General features: G+C 38.2%; 1 protein-coding gene across 1 annotated transcript; it reads right to left on the bottom strand.

The window, feature by feature from the left end:
- Positions 1 to 2,756: 2,756 nt before the first annotated feature.
- LOC140159248 (small ribosomal subunit protein eS6-like) lies at positions 2,757 to 12,908 on the bottom strand. The gene is made up of 5 exons (XM_072182656.1): positions 12,804 to 12,908; positions 6,796 to 6,928; positions 6,116 to 6,326; positions 3,996 to 4,145; positions 2,757 to 3,202 (listed from the first exon to the last, which is right to left on the bottom strand). The coding sequence occupies exons 2-5, from the start codon at positions 6,874 to 6,876 to the stop codon at positions 2,964 to 2,966; spliced, it is 681 nt and encodes a 226-aa protein (XP_072038757.1). The 5' UTR covers positions 6,877 to 6,928; positions 12,804 to 12,908; the 3' UTR covers positions 2,757 to 2,963.
- Between the last annotated feature and the right edge of the window lie 888 nt (positions 12,909 to 13,796).

The raw sequence follows: 13,796 nt of genomic DNA, 5'->3' as shown, positions 1-13,796 counted from the left end.
GAAAAATTAATGCAATAATATTAAATTGGTGGTAGATAAGTACTTTTTCATTGGCATCTAAATACTGTAGTTGTCAAACTGATCAATGAAATAGAAATGTGTACAGTAAATAAAAACATGTATACAGGGAAATCAAATTGGGCAATTTTCATTTGTTTGGCAACATATTTCTTTGAGGTCAACATTTGCAATAAAAAGCTTTCATTAATTGTTTGAAGCAGATTACCTTTAATTTCTTGTGTATTTGTTTTAATTGTGTCCCTCACCTCACCCAGAGAGGTCATGTATACCCACCCCAACATACACACACACATTTTCCCAAAATGGGGAGCAGTTTGCTCCGCTACACAATGCTGACAGGTGGTATAACGCATGACGTTAGCAGCCAATCAGCGACACTTGGCACTTACAATAAGCAAATCTTAAAAAAAAGAATTTGCATTTAACTCCATCTATCCCACCCTGTCAGCAGAAAAAGTCCCATAAGTGCACTACATGTACTTGGAAGCAAATATTAGCAGCTTAGCCATAACAAAATTGAACATAATTGGTGAAAAAAATCTCGGGAGTTTATTTTGGAGATTGAAAACTCCATGGAGTAGTCAATTAGTCAATGACGATGTGATATATACTATGATCAGCTCGTAATTGGCCAGAATTATTTGGTTTTTGTTATTGGGCGTCAATAAAGTTCCAACTTGCGCCTGCATAAATTCACCAAATCGCCTGTCAGCCAAGCAATACACAATTCGCTCAAGTGGTGCTCTAAGCTGTTTGTACGCTGTCCACTATGTTACAAGTCCCATCGATTACGAGCTGACCAGAGTAGAGTATGTAGCGCTCTCGGTATTAAGCGAAATAAACATGTAGTTTTGAAATCTTATTCTTAAAATGGATTAATCAAATCTCATCCATGTTATCTGGTTATGCCCTTGTTGTATTATGTCATATCCCCTCCCCCGATGTGCTTCAATCACAGAATTGGAGAACCAGGACTCGACCGCCATCTTCATAAAGCCATGGAGAGCCAAAATTGTGGGTATTCGCTTTCCCTCAGAATGCGCTCGAGGGCAATTTGTTATGTCACTGCGACATGGATGATGGGTGCACTTGATACGACCTGCACGCAATACAAAGATGCTTCAGATGAGACACAGAATTGTTTTTGTTTGTCTCTGCACACCGTCGGCAAGGACTCGAATACCCCAACATTTCTCCCCATAGCTCATGGCGCTATTGTATGTGGCGGTATAGGGAGTCCAGGTTCTCCTTCAATTCTGTGGCTTCAATACATTTACTGTTGAGATTCAAAAGAATAACTGCTATGAATAAAACCAGATGGCAAATAAAAATCACTCTTTGTTTGTGTGATTTGTCAAATTGCGTGTGCAACTTCTAAAATTTACGTGCGTTGTGTAATGCATTTGCAGATTTACTATATCGAGCAGAATACAAACTGCTGCAGTAGTAAAAAAAATTCTGGGGGAAATTTACCAAATTTTTGTTCTGGGTAGGTGAGGAATGAAATTGGTGAATTCGAGAGGTTTCACTTCGATACCAGTGGGGCTGTGTGTGTGTGTAGGGGGGGGGGGTGATACCCTGTAGCTTACCCAGCAAACACAGAAACGTTTTTAAAATGTTTTAAACAGGTTATAATTTGAGTTTCGGTTTACATAAAAAAAGTTTTGAATGAATACACACAAAAATATTTTTATGTTTTATGTGTTATTGTAAAATATATTTGCCAACACTTGTTTTTGAATGTTATTAAAACAATTTATAACCTTTATATGCCCGTTATATAACAACCAGACATTTAAACGTATTCTAGCAACCTTTTCTGGAATGATGTCCAAGAAACGTTTTGTTTGCTGGGTTATTCCCTACTCAAGCTCCCTGTCCCATAAATGTCCCATGCTCAGTCGTCTCGCAATCAAACCACAATTTCTTTTCTATTCATTTAAATTGCCTCCATAGAGATAATTTGACCGAATTTTCAGAACCCTATTGATTTGATTCATTTTTGGGTTTTTTTCACCAATTCTAAGCTGAACAAACTAAATATCTGTCGAGCAACTGCTGCTGCAGATCAACACAGCATTGATAAAGACAACTGGTAGTTGTTGAAACATCAACAAATTTAATGACTTCTATGAAAAATGCAAACAAAATCGTCTAATGAACTGTCCTTTAGGAATATCTCAGTGAGGTTCTACACCCATTGCATTTTTTTTTTATTTTGTGAAGAAATGAGAAAACAAATTGGACCAAGTGGTATGCAAAATGAAGGGGCAAATCTCGGTCTACTGGTGGCATCAATGTAGCTTCACTTTTTGGCTTCTACCTTTAAAAGCATGCAAGCTATATTGATACAGATGCCACCAATAGAAGGAGAAGATTTGCCCCTTCATTTTGCATACCACCTAGTCAATTTTTTTTCTCATTTCAGCGTGAATCAGAGAATTGATTCTTGCAAAGATTCTCGTAAACAGATTTGCATGAATCAAATTGATTCCCGCAAACGTTTGCAGTTTACACAGAAGTTTGATTTGCGAGAATCAAATGATTCCCGCAAATTTATTCTGCAAGAATCAAGATTGATTCTCGCACTGTGAAACGAAATTTTGACCCTGCATTTCTTCACAAAATGCAAAAAAACCCACAATGGGTGTAGTACCTCCCTTAAAGTGCTGATGACTGTTTTATTGAAACTGTTTTTAAAACTCGGGGAAACAAAAAAGTACGCTTCACACATGTTTTATCCATCTTCTCCAACAAGTGGCTTTATTTCTTTCTTTTTTGCACCACAGTTGAGTTGGGTTGACAGTAGCTCACAGAAATGTTCATTTGAGTACTATGCTTTTATTTGTCCATGATTGATATGGGTGTGTGCAAGATTTGTCTGTATTCCATAACAGGTGATGAGTGGGTTCCATTTTAGGGCTTGGTTGATTTGATCATGTTTACTTGGCGGTAGATTCCCTGTGCGAATCCCTGGTAGAAGCCGAGCGCTTGCGTTTCAGGGCAGCATCACGCTTCTCCTTCTGTCTTTGTGCCAAGATCTTAGCATACTCGGCTGCCTGTTCCTTGTTCTTAGCAACACGTCTGCGTTTCAGGGACAAGTTGTGACGTTTGCGTTGGAGACGCTGTGGAGTGATAAGACGCTGAATCCTAGGTGCTTTGAAGGAGTGTCTCTTGCTTCCTGCAAATAAAGAAATAGAAAGAAATAATTCAATTACAGGGAACGAATAGTAATTATATTTGTCATTGTCAGAAACCTTGGTGGGGGGAATTATGTGTATTGTGTAGTCTCAAAAGACAATAAATTTTAATATGTTTGTTTAAATAACCTTTTGGAATGGTAGTTCAATTTTTATGTATAACATTATGATGCTTCAACAATTTTTGGGTTTGAAATTGGTATAGTGCAGTGTATATTACCATTTTATTAAATGTGCATTTTGTGATTTCAACATCTTTTTTCTAGTATGATCCATAAATATTATATAGGATCGATCCACAACTTTCCCCCATCCACAAGTTCCTCCTAATACTTTTTGAAAAGTATTTTACCAAATGTAAAAAGATTTGGGCAGCCTTATTTGTTGAACACATCATGATCAATTTATAACATCGCATATCATCGGCCAGTCACAATAGTTCATTATGTACAATATAAGCTGTTTTAAAAGTTGCATCAGAGTCCATAGGTGTCAACTCTTAAAAAATACAGAAGGCCAGGTCTATTAATGTGTTTATTGTTAACGAAAGTTGACTCTTATGGGCTCAAGTGCAGCTTTTCAAATGACCTCTTTATAAGACACAATCATCGTCTAATTTAAGGGTTTTGCCGATATTATTACAACATTATTTTGATCTTGTTACACAGAGCTATTCAGAGTCGGGACTTTTAAAAATCTAATCCATCCAACCATCCAAAACATTTGTATTTTACTATTTTCTAAACCAATCTTTTAGATCAATGCTTATCATACCTTCTTTCTGAGGGAGTGGACGCCTGACCACGTACTGACGCACATCATCCTCCTTGGTGAGGTTGAACAGGGTGCGGATCTTTCCTGCTCTCTTGGGTCCAAGACGACGTGGGACTGTGGTGTCGGTTAATCCTGGGATGTCATTCTCGCCTGTAAAGATTAAGTTGTAGATTGCTAATGGTGTGTTGTTTATAATTTATGTTAATTCTCTTCCTGAATGTATTGATTGTAAATGTGTTATGTATGCTGATGATACAACTTTGCTTTTCAAATCGTCAGACCCATATGCTCTTCAGTCTCAGATGAATGATAGCTTGTTAAAAATTGCTCGGTGGTTTGAAATCAACAAGCTTACTCTTAACATTAAGAAAACTAAGTACATGCTTTTTGGAACAAATCATACTCTGAAAAATTTTGATGACATTTCACTTATCTATGGTAATGAGTCTATCGAAAAGGTTGATAAATTTAAGTATTTGGGGGTCATATTTGATCCAATCTTAACTTGGAATGACCATATCAATTATATTTCTTCTGTTATTTCTAAACGTATTGGTGTCATTCGCAGAGTTAAGTTCTATCTTCCTCCAGCCACATTAAATTTACTTGCCAATGCATTGGTCTTCCCACACTTTGATTATTGCAGTCCTGTTTGGTCAAACTGCATTTCTGAACATTGTAATTCTCTCCAAATTCTTCAAAACAAACTTGCTCGTGTTCTTTTGTCTGCCGACATTAGAACACCCATTTCTGATATGATGAGCACTCTTTCCTGGGACAGATTAAATGAAAGATGGGATAAACAGCTTCTTGTAACTGTTTTAAATGTCTTCATCATGATGCTCCTTCTTACCTCTCATGGCAATTTATTTTTACTTCTTCAATTCATTCAAAATGTACCAGAAGTCAATCTTGTAATACACTTGTCTTGCCATCTTGGAATAATAATTCAGGAAACGAACTTTTTCTTACAGAGGTGCCTCAGTGTGGAACAAACTGTCTTCTGATGTTCGCATTAATCTTACATCAATGAATGTGAATATGTTCAAATCAAAGATAAGCATATAATTCACACCTTTCCACCTCTGTTAGTACTAAATTTCACTTCCTGTTTGTTAAAATTCATGTTTTATAAAATACATTTTATCATCTTGATTTGTAAATATTACCTACATGTACATATGTACTCATTGTTCAATTTTGCTTTTCTTTTGTATTATGTAATTTATCTCTTGATATGTAAATTGTTAAAATCTTATATTGTGTAATTATTATCAGGGTCTCATGGGAGACCAGTTTTTGTAAACTGAATGAAATACCCTGAATAAAGATTGTGGATCGATCAATCTGCAATTTTTGGATCGATCAATCTGCAATTTTTTCATGCACACAAAATTGTCAAAATTACATCGTTTGTGCTGAAGTCCATTTTGCAATTGCGAATAACAATGGATGGATTAATAATGATCAATAACCACAATACATCAACTTGCAGTACCATCAATGTTTTGCTAAACTCATGGTGTTCAACATATCAAGAATGGTTAACACCAATAACAGTACACAAGAATTTGGATGATTATGTTGCATGCACCAGCTACATCTGTACAGTACCGTATACATGTACAAGTACATGTATGCAGGGTTTAATTGACTGTCCCCATAATTATTTCTATAAAAGGTATCAAGCAGGAATTATTTTGAATGCAGCCAGATGCTATATGCTCAACATCGGAAGTGAACTACACGTACACGAGGAGTACACCTAAAATGAATCAGATATTTTAGTTTATGTCAGGCCATGCAAGAGCATGCAAATATTCTTGGGCATCACATGGTATCCGATAACTAAATCGTTAACAACTTCATTTATCAAACCATATAAGGCCTACAAAATAATTGTTTGATTGGCGTAACATGACAATTAGGGTAGGTCGGTCGGCTTTTTTTGTTGTTTTGTTTACACACATTTTAAGCTGAAAATCGTGAATTTTTTAATTTTCTTTTTAAATTTTTTTATTCATTTTTTGCAAAAATAAGAAAAAAAGTCGAGGGTCAGGCCTATTTTTAGGGTCGGTCGGGTTACGCCAATCAAACAATTTTTGGGGGGCCTTACATACCTTTCTTAACAATGACCAAGTTCAAGACAGACAGATTGGCATCCACGATACATCCTCTCACAGATTTACGCTTGCGTTCACCCTTTCTACGTATGCGATAGCAGGAGTGTCCCTTGGAGAGGAGTAGCCTCACACGGGTGTGGGTCATCACGCCCTGCTTCATGGGGAAACCTTGCTTGTCATTGCCACCGCTGATCCTCACAAAATAGCCCTTCATAAATAGGGGAAAACAAACGATACATTATAATTTCTGCTGCACCTGCCCATGCATTTAAATACAATGCCAATGGCAAGTGATATAGAATACTGGAGATGGAGATCTCAGACCAAGTACTCCCCATTGCTTCTGATGCTTAAGTTGCTACAGCAAAAAAAATATGTTTTTAAAACATTTAAATATTGGCTTATTTTATACAAATTATAATTGGCAATTAGGGTTGCCAATCACACGATTGGAAGCCCAATTGGGCGACTTTTGAGAATTTCCTGTCCCATAGAAATCAATGGTTAAGAAAACAATGTGGGCGACTTTTCAACATTGGCTTCAGCGACTTTTGGGAGTTTCCTGTGCCATAGAAACCAGTGTTAAGAGGAAATATTGGGTGACTTTTCTATTATTTGACCCACGATTTAGGTTGAAATGTTTTGGCAACCCTGTGTGTTGGTGTGATGTCACTCACCTTCCATTCATCTCCAAGGCTCTCAGCTGTCATCTCCTGGGCCATTAAACTTGTCATAGAATGGGCGTAGTTTCTGTTCATCGTCGACTTCAATGAGCTTCTGACAGCCAGTGGCTGGAAAGCTGATATTCAGCTGTAAAATGAAAACAACAAAATAAATGATTTGTCTCACAAGTTACACTCAACAGTTCAAGGATCGACTTAACCATGTATTGTTAACCCTGGATTTATGGGAAACATACATTTTGGCCTCATAAATATTCATCAAAAATGGTTGAAATTTGAAAGTTAGGGCACAGACAGCCGCATAATAGCCTTATACATGTACGTTATACACAAGGACAACGTTTAAGTTCCTTTTAAGAAAAGTACTAGAGTTCTGTTCATCATACATACTCCGAGGAGAAGTTTCAGACAATAGCTTGGGATTATTGGGGCAAAGGATATCTTTTGAATCCTTTCATGACCTGAGACGAATATAACTTAAGAGATAGGAAGCAATGCACAGTGTACTAAATAGCTGTCGTATTTGCATGCTGAGCATGCGCATGATTCGCTGTTTTTCAAAAGCTACATGTAGGCCTATTTGACACCCTCTGTCGGCCAATGTTCACTAACATTTCACTGCTTGTGCAGTTGTAAAGGACAATGATTCAGTCTGATGATGAGTAACCCATGAGTATAAACTCAGCTTTAAAAAATGACTAATTTACATAGGCACAAAAGGCTGTGTTCATGTACCGTTACTCAGCCAAACATGGCACAGTAGGGCCCGGATGTCCTATCTTGACAACGTTTATTTTCTCAACAAGCACAGAGATACGAACAGCGAACCTCTAATTGGACAATGGACATGCAAGCGCATTCTCTCGGTCAAGGTGGTCCCTCATGAAAATCCCTATTTGGTTTGTACAGGGCCTTTCAGTTCAAGTTTATTTTTTCAGTACAGAAAATGCCAATTTGCCTTGTCTTTGCCGATTAAAAGTTTATTTCCCTGATAAGAAATGAAACTTTTGGAATTGTTTTATCAAGAGGTATTTATTTTAGGAAGGACATATTTTGTGATTTTCCCCCATTGAGTGCAATGGTAAGTGTCCCCTTCGTGTCCGAAGGGGCCGGATGGAACAGCCAAATGTTGGCAAAAGCAACCAATGGGAAGAAGCGATCTATCACAAGTAACGTCATGTTGACCGACAGAATGGTCGGGTCATTCTGCCGTGTCGCTTGGCATGACGTCACTCACGATAGATCGCTGCATCCCATTGCTTGTTTTTGCCGAGCTGCTGTTCCATCTTGCGCACTTGGGCACAAAGGGGACACTTACTGTTGCACTCAATGGGGGAAACCACAAAACATGCCATAAAATAAATCTCTCTTGATGAAACAATTCCAAAAGGAAAAGCAAATTGGGGAGCGATTGCCGAATAGGGTGCAACTCTATTAGTCTTATTACAAGACTGCCCTACCCCAACCCTAACCCTAAACTCCGTAAATGAGGACTGGACTCAAGTCTAGCAAGTTGCACCCTATTCGGTAATTGTTTCCTATGGAGAAAATTGACTGGAACTGAAAGACCCTGTACAAACCAATAGGGATTTCGCGATGGTGGCCCCCGATCCAGGGGTAGCGCGAGCTCAAAAATGTTAAGGGTCCACCCGGTCCAGTTGATTTTTTTCTGGACCCTTTTAAGCCCTGCAAACCCCAAATTGAAGGGGTCCAGTGAGAATCTAAGGCCATGTGAACAGGGTTCACAGTTTGCTCTCAAATAACCGGGTCCACTTTTTTTTAATGCTGGACCCATTCAGTTGAAATTTGCGGGTCCCTAATTGATTTTTGTGGGTCCAAATTACACTTATGTACGGAACTTCAAACACCCGGAAATGTATTTTCAATAGGCCTACTGGCACAAACGATAAAAGTTGCCTAATTTGGCACCCAAAACTTTCCAAAGTCGAGTCAAATTACTTCAAAACTTTTTTAAAATTATTCAAACTTGCTGATTTTATTTTTGAAAGCCATTTTTTCATGTTTCTGGTGGCAAATAATGAAAAAAAAAAAATATATAGGTTTTGGAGCATGAGGGCGGTGGACGCAAATCTACTACCGTACTTTAATTCCCATGGCCTAAGCCCTATTGGGTCCCAGGGGTCGCGCTAACCTGCGTTTCTCTTGGCGTACAGCGCATATTTTTTAAGTTTGAGCGCATCTATTCATTTTGCATACCAGTTCAGGGGTTTTCATGCGGCAGAAAAATGAAAAAACATGTGAAAGAAAAATAAAAGCTTGATCTCCAATATTTACGACCTGTCCAGAAATTATGTAACATAAAATGCAATAACATAAATGTTGAAGTGAAGTCGCCGTAGCATTGTAACATAATTTAAAAATAAATATAAAATATACACCTCCAGCGTAATTTAACACAGATTGTGATATTGTCTAGAATCACTGATGAGTTTTATTGCAGTACTGAATGACGACACGTACGTGAGCTGGTAATTTCTAATTCTAGGGATCGGTAAGAAATGCTTCAAGGGTGGTGTGTAGAGATATGCCAGCGGTGAAATACGAGGCCGAAGAAGAAAAAAGTGACAAAAATTTGCCCTTGAATTATGTTTTATAGTCAAAATACTCCAGTAATTCAATAAATATCATGATATTTGGCCTAAACTTGAACTCACTTGCAATGAAATGTCATTTTTTATTGAGTAAATCATGGCTTTTTCACTCGTGACATGTGAATTGCAATGCTGTTGAATTCTGCACTTTGCCGAAGTTGAACTGCATTTTATGGAATTCGGCGAACTTTTATGGCATAAAGCAACACTTTTATAGCAAGTACACTGCATGGGAACTTTCTTTAAAAGCCAGATAGTTGGTTAATAGTGAGAATCATGGCGTGAAAGGGAGATCGCGTTTTTGCCAGGCCTTAACTATTTACACATCATAACCAAAATCACAAAATCTGATACTGATATATTGAAACGTGCATTCAATACTTGACTAGAGAACCCCTCATTTTAGGATTTGGCGCATATTTTAACACTTTCAAGGGGTTCAGGGGTTCTGAGAACCCCTGGTTTTAAAACCTAGTGCTACCCCTGTTGGGTCCACATGCACAACCAGGAATATATGTGGTAACTTGTCAAGGTTGATGTTATTGAATATTGCGTTGTCATTAATTTAATAATTATCATGATTATATCATGACATGATAGGCTAATGAAAGTCAATGTTATGTTTAGCGTAACATTTTTTTCAAACCACAATGAGGCAACTTTTTCATTATTCATTATTTTGCAACGTTTCATTAATTACAAAATAGCAGCCACTTCATCAACACTTGTCAAGTACTATATACAGGCCCGTCATTGGATTTTTTTGGGGGGGTGCTGATTTTGAAAAAGTGGACTTTTTTCCCAGGAGGGGGTGCGATTTGTGAAAAGTGGACTTTCTTCCCCAAATTTGGACCTTTTTTTTTTTTTTTACTGTAAAAAAACCTGATTTTTTGGATCTCTACGCTCGCAAATTATGAAATTTTGAGACTTTTTGTGTACTTTTGCCAATTTGGGGAGGTGCGGTCGCACCCCCCGCACCCCCCCTCCGTACGGGCCTGACTATATACCCTCCCATATTCTATTAAAACAACTCTAATCAACAGTAGGCCTTTTTTGAAGGCATATGAACCAACACATTTGTATTAAAAATATTTTTCACCATCCAGGTATTTATACCAGCTTTCTTACCAGTTAAAAGGCCATAAATTGTTAAATGACTGTCTACATTATTGGTCCCAAACCAGCCCTCCTTGGGGTAATGGCCAATTATAGTTCAATTTGATAACAGAATCTTGTTTTTAGTTCTTTTTATGTTGGAATAGGTTGATTTATCATTGGCATTTGTGCTTGTGTCCCCACTGGAAACTAATTGTGTACAAAATACAAAATAATGAACTGTTTTGGGATTTTGGCATCACAAACGCTGCCATAAAATCCAAACGCAGGCGGGTGACGCTAAACATAACATTGACTTTCATTAGCCATATTGACTAGCCCGAGGACGAGGTACTCACACCTCCGTCACTACGATTTCCACTGTCCTTCTCCGTACGAAGGTCTGAGATGTCTACCTTAAACCTTTCAAGGGTACACATAAAATACCACTTTTTCTCATAAATGCCACTTCCTACCATTCCTCACGTGAAGATGAGACATATTTGGTGCATGTTCGTAAATTTTGAGCACATTTGAGGTTGTAAAAGACCAGACTTGTGACTGTTATCGTCACTGTGTTTTGAATTCTTCCTATAAATAGATGCTGTCAGTGCCAGTGTGACGTCAGGGTGCCCCGTTTCTACGTACGTACGGTATTCATGGCCCTATGGTGAGGAAGGAACAACTAGGGCCATGATGTTTCAGGCTAGATATTGACCAATTATTTTATTATGATTTTTGAACGCTCTATTCGAAAGATTTCTTGGGTTTTCTGTGTCATAATTGGTTCGTTTTTTGTATCGATAATGACAAAATGTTTTATGAGCAACTTGGCAATACCATTTAGTAGCAATGAAATACAAAATTTACATTACTGCACGACTGTAAAATTTAAAGGTTACAATTAAGTTTTGATCGGACCCGTTGCTGCATGCTGGTCATGTATGCATGTTGGTCAGTTTCAAGGGTAGCCAGGCTCACATCTCACACTATAGGTGGCGCTATTCGTCCATAGGGAAGTGGAATGTGCCTGTACGGTCCAAAAATGGCTTTACTGTGGGGCTCAATGGAAAAAATTACTAAAAATTAATTTTGACAACCAAACAAAACCTAAGTGATGTTGGCTTATGTTTAATACTGGGATAATAATGGATTCATAAACTATCACATAGTGCAATCCATGTTCCACCAAGTCGACACTCGATTTAGCTCAAAAGCAATTTGTGTGTAAATCAAGACCATCCAAAACAGCTTTCTTACAGTAAAGAATAGGAGGTCATCTGGGGTCACATACAGTAGTGTACATTGTACATGTGCCTGCTGTCACAATTTCACACACAAAATTTTGGACAATTTGGTGACACTATTTTTGTCTGTAACTTCAAAAGTATATGCACTAGAAACATGATTGACCCCTTGGTAATTTGATTCTCTTTCAAATGAAAGAACTTTCAGCTAAAAATATTGAACTTCAAAATTTTATGAACATACCGACAAGCCTTAAAGGGGGCCAAAACAAAAAATAAGGGGTCTTGGACGCACAAGAATCTGAATGCGACCCATGGACCCCTGCCTTTCATACCTTTGCTTTGACCATGTCAGGGACGGGTCAGAATTTTGTTTTGCTGTGCGAGAATCAATCTTGATTCTTGCAGAATAAATTTGCGAGAATCAAGTTTGATTCACGCAAATCTGTTTACGAGAATCTTTGACTTGAATCCAATTCACGCCGAAATTCTGACCCTGCACATGCTGCATGTGAATTGTGATGTTGACAGTCGTGAGAAATGGGTTCACTTGCATGACTGGATCTCTGGGACAACCCCGATCATGCCGATTGACCGACCATGCAACATCATTCATGACATCTGGATGCAGCACGATGATCAGACATGACCGAGACGTCCGAGTCATTCATGACATGTTATGTGCACCATTTAACAATGACGGGCTCTATGTAATTATATGATGCAGCTTTAGTTTAATTATTCCAAACTGTTCATCAGTTTCTGTCCACAGCATGTATTCTGATACATATGTACATGCCATCCTTCAGAATCATGCCATTGGACATGTTACATTGAACATGTGTATTGAATGGGAATATGCATGAAACTCAATGGTGAAACGATTATCAATCAATTGGTAAATTATCCCAGTAATCCAAGACTTAGCAAGGGAGGAATTTACACGTTAATATGTTGCATGGGTAGAATATAAGTTACTTTTCTTTTTCGTCTGCATTTTAGTCGATAATAATGGCTAGAAAGTAAGTAAATTTGAAGTTTTTTGTACCTTCATGTTGGCAAATTTGGCCCGAGACCGGACTGACGAGATAAAAGGATGTTGGCACGAGAAATCACGAGAACTGCGTTGTCTACCCATCCAGTCGTCGCAAAATTAGACAACTCAACAAAATCATTACAATACAGTCCCCCCGGACAGTCCCGCGCATTTAGGGGTGGTTTTTAGTGCAATAATCATGTGTACCCCGGTCTGGTGATTTATAGGGGGAGGGGGAACGATTTCTTGGCAGGCCAAAAAAAGGGGGGGGGGGAGAATTTTTAGCAGGGCGAAAGGGGGGTCAAGCAATTTTGGCAGGTCAAAAGGAGAGGGGGGGAGCAAGCGATTTTGGGCACAGATATTTTGGGCACCATTTCTATATTACGCGTACGCCCTAAAAGGTGTAGGAAAACGTTAGGAACACATTTAACTAATAATGCAAAATTTCCTACTCGCTGCCCTCGCACTATGATAAGACAATTTAAGGTTTTAAATTCGGGTCCCCAAAAATCTTGCATGTGTAAGGGGGGGGCAAAGATTTTTTGGCTCGTCAAAAGGGGGGGCAAAGGTTTTTGGCACGTCAAAAGGGGTGGGGCAAAGAGTTTGTGCACGGCCAAAGGGGGGGGGGCAAGCGATTTTTGGCAGACCATTTTGAAAATGGGGTACACATAATATAGCCCCTTACCGGTACTCATTTTAGTCTAAAGAGAGTGTTCAGCTCTCACGCATTGGCTGTGATGTGAGTCTCACGCATTGGGTCACTTCCCAGCAAACACAAAAACGTTCTAATAACATTAAAATGTCGGGTTATGTAAAGGCCATGAAATCATTTTGAAACGTTTTGTATGAAAACACACTACAACAATATTTTTGAAATGTTTTTGAAATGTCATTGTAAACTATTTTTGCAAACATTTTTGGCCAAATATTTTGTCAAAACTTAAATAACATTATGTTAAAATATTTGCACCCGGCAAACACAGAAATGTTCTTAAAATGTTTTTT

This window comes from Amphiura filiformis, chromosome 8, assembly GCF_039555335.1.
Source record: "Amphiura filiformis chromosome 8, Afil_fr2py, whole genome shotgun sequence".
NCBI classification, from domain to species: domain Eukaryota; kingdom Metazoa; phylum Echinodermata; class Ophiuroidea; order Amphilepidida; family Amphiuridae; genus Amphiura; species Amphiura filiformis.
Note: the sequence above shows the minus strand (reverse complement) of the source record. Positions and strands in the feature narration are given on the sequence as shown.